General features: G+C 42.4%; 1 protein-coding gene and 1 long non-coding RNA gene across 3 annotated transcripts; both read left to right on the top strand.

The window, feature by feature from the left end:
• The first annotated feature begins 23 nt into the window (after positions 1–23).
• LOC142937867 (uncharacterized) lies at positions 24–2,761 on the top strand. The gene is made up of 2 exons (XR_012949459.1): positions 24–255; positions 362–2,761. It is a non-coding gene; the product is annotated as an uncharacterized LOC142937867 (long non-coding RNA).
• A 1,741-nt stretch (positions 2,762–4,502) lies between these two features.
• Positions 4,503–16,721, top strand: atxn2l (ataxin 2-like). 2 transcript variants are annotated; one of them, XM_076080974.1, is made up of 23 exons: positions 4,503–4,654; positions 5,029–5,080; positions 5,576–5,632; positions 6,561–6,632; positions 6,729–6,918; positions 7,096–7,214; positions 7,291–7,382; positions 7,913–8,119; positions 8,829–9,136; positions 9,848–9,928; positions 10,326–10,466; positions 10,730–10,792; positions 10,909–10,970; positions 11,266–11,549; positions 12,214–12,283; positions 12,363–12,524; positions 12,603–12,666; positions 12,816–12,982; positions 13,467–13,599; positions 13,873–13,985; positions 14,067–14,249; positions 15,827–15,989; positions 16,297–16,721. In XM_076080974.1, the coding sequence occupies exons 1-23, from the start codon at positions 4,638–4,640 to the stop codon at positions 16,353–16,355; spliced, it is 2,859 nt and encodes a 952-aa protein (XP_075937089.1). In that variant the 5' UTR covers positions 4,503–4,637; the 3' UTR covers positions 16,356–16,721. The 2 variants fall into 2 exon arrangements, with proteins under 2 accessions (XP_075937089.1, XP_075937090.1); XM_076080975.1 differs by having other exon boundaries at positions 4,504–4,654; positions 11,284–11,549.
• The last annotated feature ends 227 nt before the right edge of the window (positions 16,722–16,948 follow it).

The following is a 16,948-nucleotide window of genomic DNA, read 5'->3' as shown; positions in this document are numbered from 1 at the left end:
GATAACCAGTACTCCTTCTTCTGATGAAGGGAGGAGGAGGAGGAGGAGGAGGAGGAGTGTGTATGTTTGTGTTTGAGTGTGTGTGTGAGCAGATGTGAGATTGGATGAGGCAGCGTACATCATAGCCATTCATAACCAGTATTTTTATTTTGTTAGCAAGGTGGAGGAGAGAAGGAGGAGGAGGAGGTGTAAAAAGTACTAACACTAAACGAGCGAGAGAGAAGACGGAGAGCAGCTTTACAACACTAACTAGCGGTACATTTCTTTTTTAATTGTTTATGTTTTTAGTCCGATAAGCTTTGTGTGTTGTTGTTTTTTGCCGGTTCGACTCCTAAAGAACTCTTCTGTTGTTCGTGAACAGTAAACGGAGCTCGAGGGTTGAAGCCGACAGTCTTGATACCTCAACCGTGGTCCACACGCTAGCCAGAGGCCCAACCTCTCTACAGACGTTAGGTACGGTACGGAGGCCCCGGGGGGACAAAGCGTCCTGTGTTTGTGACGTAAGAACAGGTTCAATAAGGATTAGTTCCTTTATTCAATATTTAATCATGTGAGAAAAAGTATGTTTGTTCACGTGAAAACATCTCCTTCAAACTACTGGATTTATTCAAGTTCATCACCAAAACTACATTTTACAGATGACATGTGAACACATCATGATAAAGTTATTATGATTAATGTACCTTCAGCCAGTACTCATGTCCACTGAGCAGAGCCTGAAGGCATCATGATGCAACTGAAGTGAACCTCCGTTGGTTAGCCGTTAGCGGTGCTGCTAACGTTACTAGCTCTCCTCCTGTTGGTTAGCCGTTAGCGGTCCTGCTAACGTTACTAGCTCTCCTCCTGTTGGTTAGCCGTTAGCGGTGCTGCTAACGTTACTAGCTCTCCTCCTGTTGGTTAGCCGTTAGCGGTGCTGCTAACTTTACTAGCTCTCCCCCTGTTGGTTTAAACACCGATTGGTTGTTTACATTTACTAAAGTTGGTACATTTAGCATTTTCTGTTCACTTTGTTCTTTAAATTTAGGTTCTAAAATATGTTGATTTTTTAAGTGTCAAACGTTTGCTGGTTCATGCTTTAAAAATGTATTTTATGTTTTTCTAGATATTATTTTATTGTAAATTTAATATTTTTAAAGATATCCAAATGGGAATTACTCACAGCTGTTTTTTCTTTCTTCTTCTTCTATTTTCTGACATTTTATTGGTTTTACAATTAACTAAATAACAGAAAGAAAAATCTAAAGATGAGTTGAAAACCAGTCTTGAAGATGTTCGTATTCTCGTTACGTTGATCGGTTACTCATCAAAAACTACATTTTACAAGATTACGTGTGAACTCATCGGGACAACGTTATAATTTATGAAACACTTCTATAAGAACACGGTGGAGCACTTCAGCCTCTTGTGGCCACAATGAGTATTACAACAACAAAATACTTTTTATTTTTTTACTTGTTTTCACAGAAAATACATAACTGAATAATCATCCTGGCAAAACCTTTTTCCACCTGTTCTTAAGTCACAAACATGTTTTTGTCCTCTCAGGGCTTCCGTAGTTCTGCGACAGGAAGACTCAGAACGTAACTCAGTTCCCGGTACGGAGAGCTCGTCTCACCAGACTCACACATAATAGTACTTCTGAGATGTGCTTTTCTTTGTTTTACGTTATTGTGTATTTAATATCTTTCGGGTAAAACTATTTGAAGAGTACGTCTGCAGCTTCTGGACATTTTGATGGACGTTATATTAAGATAAAATAAACCTTTATTGATCCCGAGCGTTAGCACAAACACACCAAACAGTACAGAAATAAACACATTAATTAAAGGGCTTTATGAAACATAAAGGCAACGTGACATCGGTGTGGTTCTTTACGCTCTTCTGGCATTCTTAATAAAGATTACTTGATAAGAACAATCCTAATAGTTTGCAGCCGTGCGTCCATCACTGTTCATGAGCAGCGGTAAAGTCTGTCTGGTGTGACGAGTGTTTTGGGTCTAAAGTGGAAACTTTTACCTCAGACCTCAGTAGACATCTCGCTCTCTCTCTGACACGAAGGAGGAATTATTCATGATACCAATAATTATTGATGGAAATAATAATAATGACGGTCAGAATAATAGTATTAATTTTATTTGTGTTAAGACACTTTTTATTTTGTATATGCTTACTCGATGTAACACTTGTTCCGACTCCATCTTGTAATCGATGATGTGTTTGTGCCTTTTTTTTGTTTGTTTGGGATAAAAAGAAGGAAATACATATATATATATATATACATGTACATGTACATGTATATATATATGTACGTTTTGCTATAACAGTTATCCTCGCTCTCTTTTTCATGCTGTCTTCTCCTCCTCGACCTCCCCCTCCGTTCACCATCGAGGGTCTAAAACAAAAGAAACAAACGATTAGAGAACGCGTCAATGAAAACCTACTTTTTCTACTTGTGCCTTTTCTGTGTGTCGTCATCGTCTCCATCATTCAGTTCAGAGCCTGTTTTCATCATGCACCCCCCCCCAGTCGTGTCTATCGCTCTTTTCTTTGCTCATGTATTTGTCTATATCCCCCCCCCCCCCCCCCCCCCCATCATGTTCAGTGTCCTTCTCTCAGTTCCCCAGAACTCTTTGTGCCTTTCTCTCTTTTCTCTCTTTGCTGGGACCGTGTTTTGAGGGCAGCGTCGTCTGTCCTCCCCCGTGTGGTTAGTTTCAGGTACTACATTGAATTTAATGATATAATATAAATATAGTGAAACATAGCTGTCGCTTGTCTCGTCTGTTTTTATTCTTCTCTGAAACCTTTCAATGGTTTTATTTGTGAATCACATCGGGTAAATGTTTTCTTCAATAATAATTATTCTATCAGATAGAAGAAGAGATTAATTCACTAAATGTTTTATTTACTTGTGAAATACTTTTGTCCCCAAAAGAATAATGATAAATATATATATTATGGTATTACTGTACTGTTTAGTACTCAAAAAGAATGTATTCCAGAAACACTTACATGTTACAAAAACCATACGACTGACACAAAAAATAAGAAATATCAATAATAATAATAAATGAGTGGTAAGAAAAACATCCAAAATATTGTAGTAATTATAATGTATCTGTACGGAACATTTCATACAGACTGTGTAGCTCAAAGTCTACATTTAAAAATACATGAAAACGTACTTTTACAAATAAAATAAATAAAAACAGAAAACCTTATTTTCATGAATAGAATAAATTGAAGTCAGAAGAAATAAGTTCTCTTTTAGAAAAGTGAATTTGCTGGGATGTTAAATGATCTTTAAAGTCTTTAATCTGTAGTTAACGGTCGGATGAAGTTTAAGCTTCTCCTGTAAACTCATTACAGTTTGATGAATATTGGATTCTTCTCATATCAATGTTTGATAGTTGAAAAGAGAACATCTGATAATATATAATCAGTTGAAGCTGCTTCATTTTTGTTCACCAGTCGGTGGCTCGTCTTCAGGTCAACAGTGAAGTAAACAAAATGTATTTAAGTGAAATAAAACAAACAGATGAATCGGTAAATCTGCAGGATTATTTATAATTCTCATGATTTGACATTTGATCTGTGAAATGTGTTTTATTTTTCTTAACTGGGATTAAATTAAATTAAATCGTAAACTTTTACAGGAAATTGAATGTCTGATAACGGTTATTTGCACGTACCGATTATCAATCTGATATTTTCCCAAATTGAATATACGATTGACTTTACTTCTTGGAATCTTAATCAGTTTAATGTTGAAGCTTTAATTTACTGATTCTCAATCTGCTGAACAATCTCATCCTGCAAATAAAAAACAAATATGTATATGAAGATTTCAAGGCCAAGAATATTTTATGCTGATTTAATATTTGGTAAAATTGTATGTACTCAATACACTATTTTGTGTATATTTGTATATATTTTTCACATACCTTATATCTTCTTTTTTGGGGGGTAATTAAGTTAAAAATAGCCTTTTATATTCTTTTAATATTATTGTATTACTTGTTATGGGGATAGTACTTACATAACTGAGTTAATTATTTTTTAAATAATTCTTTTAATTCGTAATTTCTTTACTAAAACCAGATTAAAATCATTCTCCAGCATCAGTTTCCTGACATGAACTCTGAGGAGAGTCCATCACGAGCCCGTCGGATAAATGATTGACATGAAACGTAAACCAATGAAACAAAAGGTCAAAGGTGATTGACAGAAAGTTTTATCCAATGAGGTTTTAGATTAGGTCAGTAGGCGGGATTTAGGAGTGATGCGTTCGTTACAGCAACTCGGCGTAGCCCGGCTACAGTTCTTATGCGGGAACATTTACCCGTCGTGAGTACTTACAGTACTTACAATACTTACAATGTATATTTTAAATACAATAACGTATTTGTAGTTTAATTAGAATATATACTCTAATACTTTGTTGATTTCTGTCGCCCGACAGCAGCCCGCCCCGCTCGACTCCACCCGAATCACGTGTGTAGCGGGTGCAGCGTTTGAACAAATCAAACGCAGCCGCTGCCGTGTTTTGTTGTTTTTCCAGCGGTGTATATTGTGTGTTCGGCCTGTCAAAACCAAACCGGGTGACTTTTCACTGGAACGACGAGACTGGAACAACAGGGATGCACATGACTAAAAAGTAAAAACTAAATACTAAGTGTGACTCAGCTGTCAGGGTCTAATGTGATGCCGACATCTTTTTCTGGCGGTTTGTTTGTGTCTAAAAAAAAAATCGCCGTCTGCGCTAAGCTAAGCTAACGGTAGCCGACTTAGCTAGCTGTTCTTTTTACTATTCTGAACAACAACTGCGTTTTAGCTCTTCGCTCTTTGTCTTTAAGAGGTTAGTTTAGATTATAATAGCCGATTTAATTTGCACCAAATGGTGCCGTGTCACGGTTTAAGTAGCTAGCTTGTTAGCTTAGCAAAGGTTGCTTGTGTTTATTGTTCTCACTGATGTCCCTGTTAGCTTGTTAGCTGACATTTATTTATTTTATTTTTCTCCACCTTCTGCAGGACCAGGAACACAATGAAACCGCCATCACAGACTTCTCCTTTAAGCAGCATAGTAAGTAGTGAGTGTTTGTTTATTAGGAAAATAATAAAAAGCAGTTGTTATTAGCAGGGGCGGAGCCAGACGGTGTAAACATCCGGGGCTCAGCCCAAAGCTGAGGGGGCCCTATGGGGTGGGGGGGTATTTATATAAGCAATATTTTTAAAATCATTTATGATAGGATGTCTAAAATCTGGACACCATTTTGGAAAACAAACATGATAATCAAACAAACAGATCCTCCATTATATTTTTGTCTTCATCATTCTGAAATCATAACATTACTGAAGTTGTAGAGATGAGTATCGTTATGATTTGATGGATCCTTGTACTCTTTATAGGTTCTGCTTATCGGTTCTTTTTTATTATTTATTTATTACATCATCACAAAAATTCATTTTGAGGGATTTTATTTCATATAAATATCGGCCTAAAAGAGTTAGTATTGTTCCATTGTAGCAGTTTTCTATAAACAACAACAACCTGCTCCCCTGTTACCTGTGTCTGCAGGTGTTTGAAGGCGTCTACAACAATGCCAGAATGCTTCACTTCCTCACAGCAGTCGTGGTGAGTAGAGAAGTCACGATGTTACATTTTATACATCACCATTTATTGTCAGAGGAAACATCACACGCTAATAAACTAGAATAGTTCCAGTAAAATATTTATCATCATCAACTACGTCCTTTACTTTGTGAAAGTCATCGATAGTGGTGGTTAAACACACAGTTAAAATGATTAGGAAATAAAAGAAGTTAAACATCATAATTCATCTCTAATATCTATTATATATTCATGTGAAAACATCTCCTTCAAACTACTGGATTTATTCAAGTTTATCACCAAAACTACATTTTACAGATGACATGTGAACACATCATGATAACGTTATAATGTACCTTCAGCCAGTACTCTTGTTCACTGAGCAGAGCCTGAAGGCATCATCATGTAACTGAAGTGAACCTCCGTTGGTTAGCCGTTAGCGGTGCTGCTAACGTTACTAGCTCTCCCCCTGTTGGTTAGCCGTTAGCGGTGCTGCTAACGTTACTAGCTCTCCTCCTGTTGGTTAGCCGTTAGCGGTGCTGCTAACGTTACTAGCTCTCCCCCTGTTGGTTAGCTGTTAGCGGTGCTGCTAACGTTACTAGCTCTCCCCCTGTTGGTTAGCCGTTAGCGGTGCTGCTAACGTTACTAGCTCTCCTCCTGTTGGTTAGCTGTTAGCGGTGCTGCTAACGTTACTAGCTCTCCCCCTGTTGGTTAGCCGTTAGCGGTGCTGCTAACGTTACTAGCTCTCCTCCTGTTGCTTTAAACACTGATTGGTTGTTTACAATGAAACATGATCAGAGGCTAGAAACACATGAATGATGTCCTGATTGCATACCGATCTTACTGAATATAGGCCAATAATAAGATCGGACGGAGATTGAACGCACCATAACGTAACTGAATGGAACCTCCATACCTGAACAAACAGACTGAAGCTTTCTTCTGGTTTCAGGGCTCCACCTGTGATGTGAGAGTTAAAAACGGAGCCGCGTATGAAGGAATCTTCAAGACTTTAAGCTCTCAGGTAAAATACATAAAAAGCTCTTCACACTTTCTCTGTGTTTTTAAGAGTTTACAGTTTGCACAACGTTGATCTGAGTCCTCTTCTGTCTGCTTTCAGTGCGAGCTGGCTGTGGATGCTGTCCATAAACAGAGCGATGAAGATGGAGGAGGAGGAGGAGGAGAGGAAGGAGGAGGAAGCCCGTCCTCTCCTCCTAAGATCGAGGATATAACTGACACCATGATCTTCAGCCCCAGCGACCTGGTGACCATGACCTGCCGAGACGTCGACCTCAACTTTGCTGTCAGAGGTAACAAGACGCAAATTATTGAATTATATCGATATCAGTGTTTGTTTATGTGCTGTTCTTTGGAGGAGGCAGAATAAGTGTTGACCTCTCTCTCTGTGTGTGTGTGTCTCTGTGTCTGTGTGTGTCTGCATGTGTGTCTGTGCGTGCCTGTGCGTGCGCGTGTGTGTGTGTGTTCAGACACGTTCACCGACACGTCCATCAGCTCGTCGCGGGTGAACGGGGACCACCGGGAAAAAGTCCTGCAGAGGTGGGACGGGAATGGAAACGGAGAAAACTTTGAACTAGAGGCCGACACGGTGAGAGACACTCACACAAACACACACACATTCAAATATATATTTATATATAAGCTCTTTTCTTCCGCTCTTTCAGTCTAACGGTTGGGACGCCAACGAGATGTTCAAGTTCAACGAGGAGACGTACGGAGTGAAGTCCACCTACGACTCCAGCCTCTCCATGTACACGTGAGTCAGAGGCTGTTACTGTCCCGTCAGTTATGATCATAACTCAGTTCATTACATCGAACTCTCTTATGTGAAACTATGAGGGAGACATTTACAACACGTGGGTTCTGATTTTAATGTTGATCTTTGTGAGTAAAATCAGAACAGAAAGGAAACAAGTTTATTTATAGAGCACATTTTAAAACAGCAGTTGACCAATCAATCAAAATATATGAAAAAAAACACAAGAGACATGTTTAAAAGACACTAATATAGAATGGTGAGTTAAAAGCCAGAGAATAAAAATGTGTTTTTACAGAAATATAGTAATAATAATAAGCGCATGGTTCTTTTTAAATGCCCCAAAATAAATGTAATCTAAATTAGCAAAAGGTTTATAATCCATCTCATAGCCGTTTCTAACTGATTCAACTCTTATTTTCTTCTATTTCTGTTAATATAGCAGCTTTAAAAACAGAGTTCACAAATATCTTTGACAGACAAAGCAAAGTATAAAGTCGTATTTGTGTCTCCGGTGTCTTTTCTCCCAGCATGCCTCTGGAGAAGGGGACCTCCGAGGTCTTCCGTCAGCGGGAAGCTCGAGCTGCTCGTCTGGCCAACGAGATCGAGGGCAGCCTGCAGTACCGCCGGAGGGTTTCTCTGGAGAACGACGAGGGCCGCAGCGAGGAGGACAAGTACAGCTCGGTGGTCCGAGAGAGGGAGGACCGGGCCAGCCCCGGGTTCACGTCCACCGGGAGGCGAGTTCTTATCCTTTATTTCTTCCATCAACAGTGGAAGAAATAACCACGAGTGCTGCTCTGTACTTGTTAAAGTCCAGATGTCAGGAAACTAAACTCATCACATGATCCATGCTGCTGTACTTCAGCGCTATGAACATTAAATAAAACATTCAGCTGTGATCTAATCACAATAAACATACAAGTGATGCAGAAATATCTACATGATGACGACCATCTGTAAAAAGCCTGAGTTCATGTTTTGTTATTTAACTCTCAAGACGACAAGTAAACAACTTTTAAAGTTTTCTGAATGGAGTCTGGTTCCATCAGTGCTATGCTAAGCTAACATTGTAGCTGCTCCATCAACACTCAACATGACTTCATCTAGTCGTGAATACAGCAGCGTGTTATTGTTTGAACCGTCTGGTTCATACACACGTGTATCTGGTCTCTGTACTGATATGAAGTGTCGTAGAGTTCTGGGTGAAACAGACGGATGCTATACTTCTTTCCTTCATAGCTTCTGATTCAACGTCGTCAGTGATGACGGAGGAGTTTCACATATTTGCATTATTCATACCTTTGTACTGACTTTGTTTGTTAACGATTGTTTCATGTTTAAGGTTCATGGCACCCTCATGAAGAAGTTTAACTTTTACTTCCTGAAATCCGTCATCATCATCTTCTTCTTCCCAGAATTCCTCTCACCTCCTCTCTTTGTCTGCAGGGAGGGTAAATACATTCCTCTCCCTCAGCGCGCTCGAGAGATCGGCCTCTCCGGCAGAACCGGAGCCTCCGGTCGGACCGCCGCTCCCACGACGGTGGCTGCGACCTCGTCCTCCTCCAGACACCCGGCGCCGGGCTCGTCCTCGGACCGGAGCAGCCCGCTGTCCGTCAGAACCGCCTACTCTCCCCACCAATCACAGAGCAGCCCGCCGGCGGCCGGCAGCCCCCCCTGCACCAATCACGTCCTCCCGCACTCCCTCTCTCACCCGCAGGCGCTGGCCGACTCAACGCGCTCAGCTGTTAACGGAGGTACAGAGGACCTGCAGCGACACAACCATCACTTAGAGAGAAACGACTTATTACTTCCAGCTCCACTCAGTGAACAGGAGCAGTAAACGAAGGTCGACTTCAACGGTCACACGATGTGTTCAATGTAACCTTGAATAACTACAATCAATATGAGAAATGGAGACGTGACTGTAGAATACTACGATTTTAAAAGTGAACTGATTTAATTTTTCTTTTCTTCTTTTTAATTATTCAGTTAAAAGTTTAATCTATAAAATATCAGAAGATTTTTAAAAAACACCAAAATCTTTAAATATATTAAAATTACAATGAAACAAAATGTAGAAAATATTCTTTATGTGAATATTTAAAATGTAAATTGAAGGAGACGTCACATGAATATAAAATAGATATTAAAGATGAATTAACTCCAGTTTAACGTCATTAAAATGTCATTAAGACTACCGACTAAATAAGACTACGATCATTTATTTGACTAAAGGAGTCAATAACAACTAAAGGAGTCAATAACAGAGTAAAAGGAAAACTGTTTAGAACTATTTATATTCACATTCATGGAAACATTTATAAACCGTGACGTCTACCGTTCACAATCACTTGATATGAATGTTAGTCCCCAGAGAACTAAAACAATGTGAGTGGACCAAAGATGCTTTATCTATTTATAACCGTGTTGTTGTCTCTTTGTGTCTTTGTCTCTTTGTGTCTCAGTCACATCCAGAACTTCCCCCAAAACCCAGAGACTCCAGAGCAGCAGAACCCTGAGGACCCCGAACTCCTCCTCTGCTGCAGGTCTGTTCCTCTAGTGACGAGTATCACTAGCACTCTTATCCACACTACTACTCTTATCCACACTAGCACTCTTGTCCACACTAGCACTCTTATCCACACTAGCACTCTTATCCACACTAGCACTCTTATCCACACTAGCACTCTTATCCACACTAGCACTCTTGTCCACACTAGCACTCTTATCCACACTAGCACTCTTATCCACACTAGCACTCTTGTCCACACTAGCACTCTTATCCACACTAGCACTCTTGTCCACACTAGCACTCTTATCCACACTAGCACTCTTATCCACACTAGCACTCTTATCCACACTAGCACTCTTATCCACACTAGCACTCTTGTCCACACTAGCACTCTTACTAGTACTGCTTTGTCCTCTTTCTGTTCCTTCCAGTCTCTCGTGGTGCTAAATCAGACGCCCCCCCCCAGGACCTTCCTCTGGGCGGACCCGTCTTCTTAGACTCCTCCTCTGCTTCTGTTACTATGGCAACCGCCGCCAAACCCTCCGGCCCCACCCCCCTCTTCCCCGTCGACGGTGAGACGAACGTCTTGAGATTATATTATTAAGAGCTGAAGGTTTATTTTACTCTTTAAGTAAAAAAGATGAAATAAGAAATATGATCTCTAATTATTAGTCAGATTAAATATTATATTATTAACATAAGAAATACATAAACTTTTAATTAATATTAATAATATGTGAGCTTTAAACATAAACAGATGTTAGTGAGAAGTCAGAACGTGAGTTTATTATTAATAATGAGTTTTATTAAATATGTCTTTGTGTTGTTTCCTCAGTGAACGAGATCCTGAGCACTAAAGAGAGAACTGAAGCTCTGTCTGAAGCAAAGAGCTGCAAAGGTAAGAGAGAGAGAATAATAATAATGATGATATTTATATTATTATTACTGGTTTAGTGGAGCTGAGATCCTCACACGTGGTTCTGATGGTTCGTCTGATGCTCTCTTGTCTCTCAGCTCCAACGGTGCAGCAGAGGAACCAGCTGGAGGAGCTCCGCAAGTTTGGCAAAGAGTTCAGGGTGAGACTGATGTGATGCTGAGGGGTCAGGGGTCACACGGGGGGTCACACTGGGGTCACACGGGGGTGATGTGAGTGTTTACAACACGTGGTTGTATGAGGTACTTCTACACAGACACACCTGTCTGAGGGGACTGAAGCTGTGATCTATGATCTCTTTAGAGACACCAGACTCCATTCACTGAAACACTGATTCTACCTCAGAACTCAGGAGCTGCTGCTCTGCTGCTGCCTCCAGCTGTTCGTCTGTCACTAGTCATGATCACTAATAATAATATATAATAATATGATAACAGTTTCTCTCCGTCTCTCAGCTGCAGCCCACCTCCTCTCCGTCAGCGAGTCCGGCCTCTGCAGATCCTCCTCAGCACATCTCCACCTCACCCGCCGACTCCTCCTCCTCCTCCCCCGTGCCTCCTAAACCCTCCACCTCCTCTGCCCAAGACCTGCAGCAGACCACGGAGGCTGGCCCGACCCCCACAGCTGCTGCTGCTGGCCCTCAGGAGTCCTCAGGGCCAGAGGGGCCACAGTCTAGAGGAGGCGAGGACGGCAGCGAGCGACCCGAGGCTGCAGCTGCAGCGTGAGTATACGATGAGTCCGCTCAGGGAGAGTTCAGGTGCTCCAGTAAACACAGACCTCCGCTGGTCCCACCGAGTCCTGCTTGGTCCTGGACCACCATGGATCCAGGTCTCTGTGAGGATATGATCTAAACAGTCACCGACCTAAAGTCTGATTTCAATCATCTGATCTTTCCTGCGTCCAGACACCAGACAGCCAGGAGCATGCTGGGTAGTGGAGTAGATTTATGTCCTAGCTGGGTTAGCTTAGCATCCATCGTCTTCATCATCATCATCTAAGTCAGTTCTTTGTGTTTTTGTGCCATCTTGGCCAGGACTCCCTTTTCTATAAGAGATTAATAAAAGTGGGATTATTCGGTTGCAATCTTCTCAGCTGATTCCGATCACCAATTATTATTAAAGTCTGAACTCCCGATTCAGATTTTCTTTCTTTCTAAGAACTTCAATGATTATTGTATAATAATTCATATCGTTTGCTCATAATGAAACATAAATGCACAACGTTCCAGGACTTCCTGTTTCAAGTTGTGAACTTTGTGTCTTTAAACTCACTGGACTCCTGAATCCTTTGTGTCCTTTCTTCTTCATCTTCTGCTTTGTTCTTTCTTCTTCTTCATCTTCTGCTTTGTTGCTGAAGAATTTCTTCTTTTTTCTTCTTTTCTTCAGGCAAGTGAAAAACTCAACATTGAATCCAAATGCGAAAGAATTTCTTCCCATAAAAGTGAACGTGGTCCAGGTGAGTGCGTCGCCTTCTGTCTTTAATGGGTTTGACTTCTCTCTCTCTGACATCATGTCCGTCTCTGTTGTTGTGGCAGAAACCCGCTCCCACCCCCACCCCTCCTCGACCGACCCCCCCCAGCCCCTCATTGGTCCTGGCTCCTCCGGGTCAGCCAGGAGGAGGAGCCATCTACAGCAACCCACCGGGACACTACCTGTCCTACGTCTCCCCGCTCCACATCCAGGGACACCAGATCCAGGTGTGTGTGTGTGTGTGTGAGACTGTGTGAGACTGTGTGTGTGTGTTAACACATCTCTACCTCTTGTCTCCTCCTCAGGCTCCTCAGATGTATCAGTACACCATGTCGACTGTCAACCAGGGCAAATACCCCAGAGCCAAAGGTACACGCGCACAAGTTGAAGCCTCAACGTCCTGTTTACAGCCCCCCCCCCAAAGCATTATGGGAACTGCAGTTCATATCGGTATTCTTTACCGTCACCATGAATCTCGGGCGGTGGGACGGTGATCATGATGTGTGGTTCTGTTTCAGGCCCGGTGGTGGGACAGCGTCCGGAGCACCACGCCTCCCAGGCCTCCTCCATGATCTCAGCCGCAGCCTCGGCAGCAGGACCCCCGCTGGTGGCCTCGCCGTACCCCCAGTCCTACCTGCAGTACGGCCAGGTGATCCAGGCCCTGCCCCCCCACTACCACGGACAGGTATTTAAGCTCACAGCAGCCTGTCTGGGCTCATGGCTCCTGACAAAAGAAGCAGCTGTTACAGTCCAATCACGTCAGGACCCCTCACAGCTATGTGGTGACCCTCTGGAGGGACCCGACCACCTATGTTGAGACCCACCGGACTGAACCGTCTGTAGAGACGTTAAAGTAGCTCCGCCTGCAGCAGCTTCAGCACCAGCATTGATGCTTCAATGAGACACAGAAATACTGACGTTACCTCTTAGATCAAACTAAACCTCCAGACAATGAAATAATCTAAAAGTACGAAGTCAGACTTCTGTTCTGTGTTTGTTACATTATAACTTCTGTTTGTTACATTATAACTTCTGTTTGTTACATTATAACTTCTGTTTGTTACATTATAACTTCTGTTTGTTACATTATAACTTCTGTTTGTTACATTATAACTTGTTTTATTAAATCTGTGTCAGTAAAGCTCTCCTCCGTCTGCTGTTGTTTCCAGCCGGTCTACTCGATGCTTCAGGGAGGAGCCAGGATGTTGACCTCGGGGGCCCCTCCTCAGCAGATGGGTCCTCCGGGCCCCCAGTATCCCGGCCAGGCTGAGGGCCCCCAGGGGCCACAACAGGCTATGTATGGTAAGCAGGATTCAGTTTTTTATTATTCCTTTTTTTAATGAAAGGCACAACAGGATTTAAATGAATCAGATGGTTGAATTTATTTATTATAGTTTAGTTTAGCAAGACGTGAATAAAATATAGTTCAACAGTTTACTGAAGAAGTGAAACGATTATAATTGCAGATCTTTCAGTGTGAAACATTTGGGATGATGTTGAGTCAATGAAACATGAGATCGATGTGTTTAAACCTTCATGTGAGTCAGTGTTGATGAACGTTTGTTCCTCTTTCAGCTCAGTCGTTCTCTCACCATGCGGGCGCCCTCCATCACCCTCAGCCCTCCAGCACCCCGACTGGGAACCAGCCCCCCCCCCAGCACAGCGCTCCCAGTCCAGGACACAATCAGGTAACAGTGAGTCACATGAGGGCTCTTATGAGATGTCATGATGTGGAGCCTTTCATTGTTAATCTTTGTCTCTCCTCTCAGTCGAGTCAGGCGGGTCCTCAGCCTCAGTCCATGTTCCACACTGGAGGTCTGCAGGCCCCGGCCCCTCCCAACCTGCAGCCGGGCCACAGCTCCCCCCAGGCCTCGTACGCCATGCAGGGGTACAGCCTCCCCGGCCACCAGCCTCTGCCCCACGGCTTCCCCTCCATCAGCCAGCTCACACAGGTGAATAATGAGCATCAGGCCACTTCAGCTGCCTCTGAACCACAACAACACGTTTTCCTTAAACAATCGCTATTCGCTAGTCGTTATCGTCTGTAGTTTTCCTCTTTCTGACGGTCCTTGAACACATCACATGTGATGAATGCTTCCATCAGAAAAAGCAGCGAAAACGAAGCTTAAAATTGTAATATTATCGTTTCAAATCTCAGCCCAAATATTCTGTAGAAAGACACAGAGAGCGGAGAGGAGGGGCTGTTATGCCGCGTTCACACCAAACGCGGCGCGAATTATTCGCGTGAGTAGATTACATACAAAGTCTATGCACAGACGCGATGAGACTGGAGCGGCGCGATGGACGCGGATTCGCCAAATCGCCCCAAACTAAATATTCGCGTGACGCTGTGGCGCGATAGCCTATCAGCGTTGAGTTGCTTCCCCTGTCATCAGTGACTTCCTGCCGTTGTTGAATCAGGAAATAAATCCTGTAGCCGTCTGTGTTCACCCAGAGCTCTACGATACCTCATATCAATAGATATGAGGTATCTACGTGTATAAATGTGTGTGTAAACCATATGGTACAAACAATGAATAGACGCTGCCGTATTTACGTCTACATGACGTTATTCTGAGTGTTGGTGGAGCTGCTACAATGTTAGCATAGCCTAGCACCGATCCATCCGAGCTCCATTGAGAAGACAAGTAGTCTACAAATCGGCATCATTACGTAGTTATTTTAGAGTCCCTTTTTGTCGGTTTATTGCCGTTAAATCACAGCCAGATCAGTTTATGTTGTGTTCATACAGCTGTAGTAAACAGCGACCTGTGGCTCACTAGACACAGTGAATACAGCTCGATAAAATCCACGGAGCTCCTCTGGACAATGTTATGAACCAGACATGACGGCGTTTAGTTTCCCGGGATATCTGTGACTTCCACAACACGTACTAAGCAGAAAGAGGTTATTTTTTCCATGGTTAATGGCGGACAGTTGAACGGCTTTCAGGGCGATAAGCCACGCCCCCTCTCCGGCGCATCAAGCGCGAATGAACACTTGGTGCCCGGTGTTTTGACCGGCGACGCGAATATGCGGCGCGATGAATTCGTTTGGCGTTTGGTGTGAACACAGCATAAGAGTGTGAAAATATATATATATATATATATATAGATATATATAGATATATCTATATATATATATAGATATATCTATATATATATATCTATAGATATATAGATTATATAGTTTTCCAATTTTCGTAAAATAACTTTTTTAATAATTCATCTTCTTAACGACTGATGTCATCATAACTGTTGTTCTGCACTAAAGACGTGTTCTAGTTCTACTTCTAGTCATCATGGTTCTGTTCATAGAGGAGCAGGACTTTTATTCTGAAGAGAAATGTGACTTTGTGTTCAGAGGTTCATGCATCAGTACTAATAATCCATAAACATCAGATGTAATAGGAACACATTGTAGGGCTTTGAAAGCAGAGTTGTACTTGTCGTGGAGTATTTTCACAGTACTTTTACTGCAGTAAAGGATGCGGAGAGTTCTCACACGCCGTGCTGTTTGTCCTCTGCAGGCTCACGTCACAGGAGGCATGTCAGGACCGCACCACTCGGCGGGTCACGGCCTGCCGCCCGTCATGCTGCACTACGTCTCTCCTCAGCAGGGCGGGGGCTCCAACCCCCAACACGGCCCTCAGCAGGGGGCCCCGCAACACTTCTACATCGGACACCCACAAGGTAGAGCTCATCACTGGAGACAGACTCTGGTCCTGTGGGCCACAGTATGTCCCCTACTACTGCGTCAACACGTGTGTATACAAGTACTAAAGACAATACTGCCATCGACAGACAATATACTGTGACTTCTGTGACACGCTATACGGTGACTTTTTACGACACAATTCGTAGCATACCATGTTGTATAACAGTCTTCTTGAAAGTGCTGGTACAGTACGTTATAAATGTCTGTGAATAATATTCTTAAGTTCAGAAAGTGGTTGAGTAGATTTCTTCTAAACGTGTCTGCGTGTGTTTCGTCCTCCAGCTCTCCAGGTCCAGGCTCACCCCACCCAGCAGCTGTCCTTCCACCCCTCTGCAAACTGAACCCTCACATCCGGCCTCAGGAGTGAAGAAGATGAGCATTGCTGTGTGACGACGCCCCGCCCCTTTAAAATAATTAAACATGAATAAATGATAATAATCTTCAAACAAGTCATAACATTCCCGCCTCATGACGTGAAACTAATGCATCCTCATTCTGACCCACAGCATCTTTAGGCAGGAAGAGGTTTCTGTATTTTAAAGTGTAAATAGAGTGTTTTCACAGTGAAGCTGGACGGCAGACGTTAAAACGTTGGAAACTTCAAGACTGAAGACGGTGGAAACAGTCTTTCTTCTCGTCCCCCCTCTTTTGTCCTTTTACAGACGAAACCAGTTCATTAATAATAAAACCACTGAATTAAAAACAAATGTCCTCCGAGGGTTTCTGTTTGAACACATGAGCTTAACTCAATAACACAATATGTTTGACAGGATACAGTAGATTCTGTATTCATGAAGTACTGGAGTAGTACGTCATAAAAATAACAAAAGCTGTTTGTGAACATTCTTCATTTCAGAATGTGGATCAATTCATTTTAAAGAAACCGATCCACATGTTCAGACTAATATACAATATATATATATATATATAACAT

The sequence above is a fragment of the Anarhichas minor genome, unplaced genomic scaffold (assembly GCF_050575085.1).
Source record: "Anarhichas minor isolate MPS153535 unplaced genomic scaffold, ASM5057508v1 ptg000077l, whole genome shotgun sequence".
In the NCBI taxonomy this organism is placed as follows: Eukaryota; Metazoa; Chordata; class Actinopteri; order Perciformes; family Anarhichadidae; genus Anarhichas; species Anarhichas minor.
Note: the sequence above shows the minus strand (reverse complement) of the source record. Positions and strands in the feature narration are given on the sequence as shown.

Bases quoted from the DNA above. Each gene is read 5' to 3' on its own strand.
- atxn2l (XM_076080974.1), top strand. The intron at 5,633-6,560 runs GTGAGTAGAGAA...TTCTGGTTTCAG, and splicing joins ACTTCCTCACAGCAGTCGTG to GGCTCCACCTGTGATGTGAG. The intron at 12,525-12,602 runs GTGTGTGTGTGT...TCTCCTCCTCAG, and splicing joins TCCAGGGACACCAGATCCAG to GCTCCTCAGATGTATCAGTA.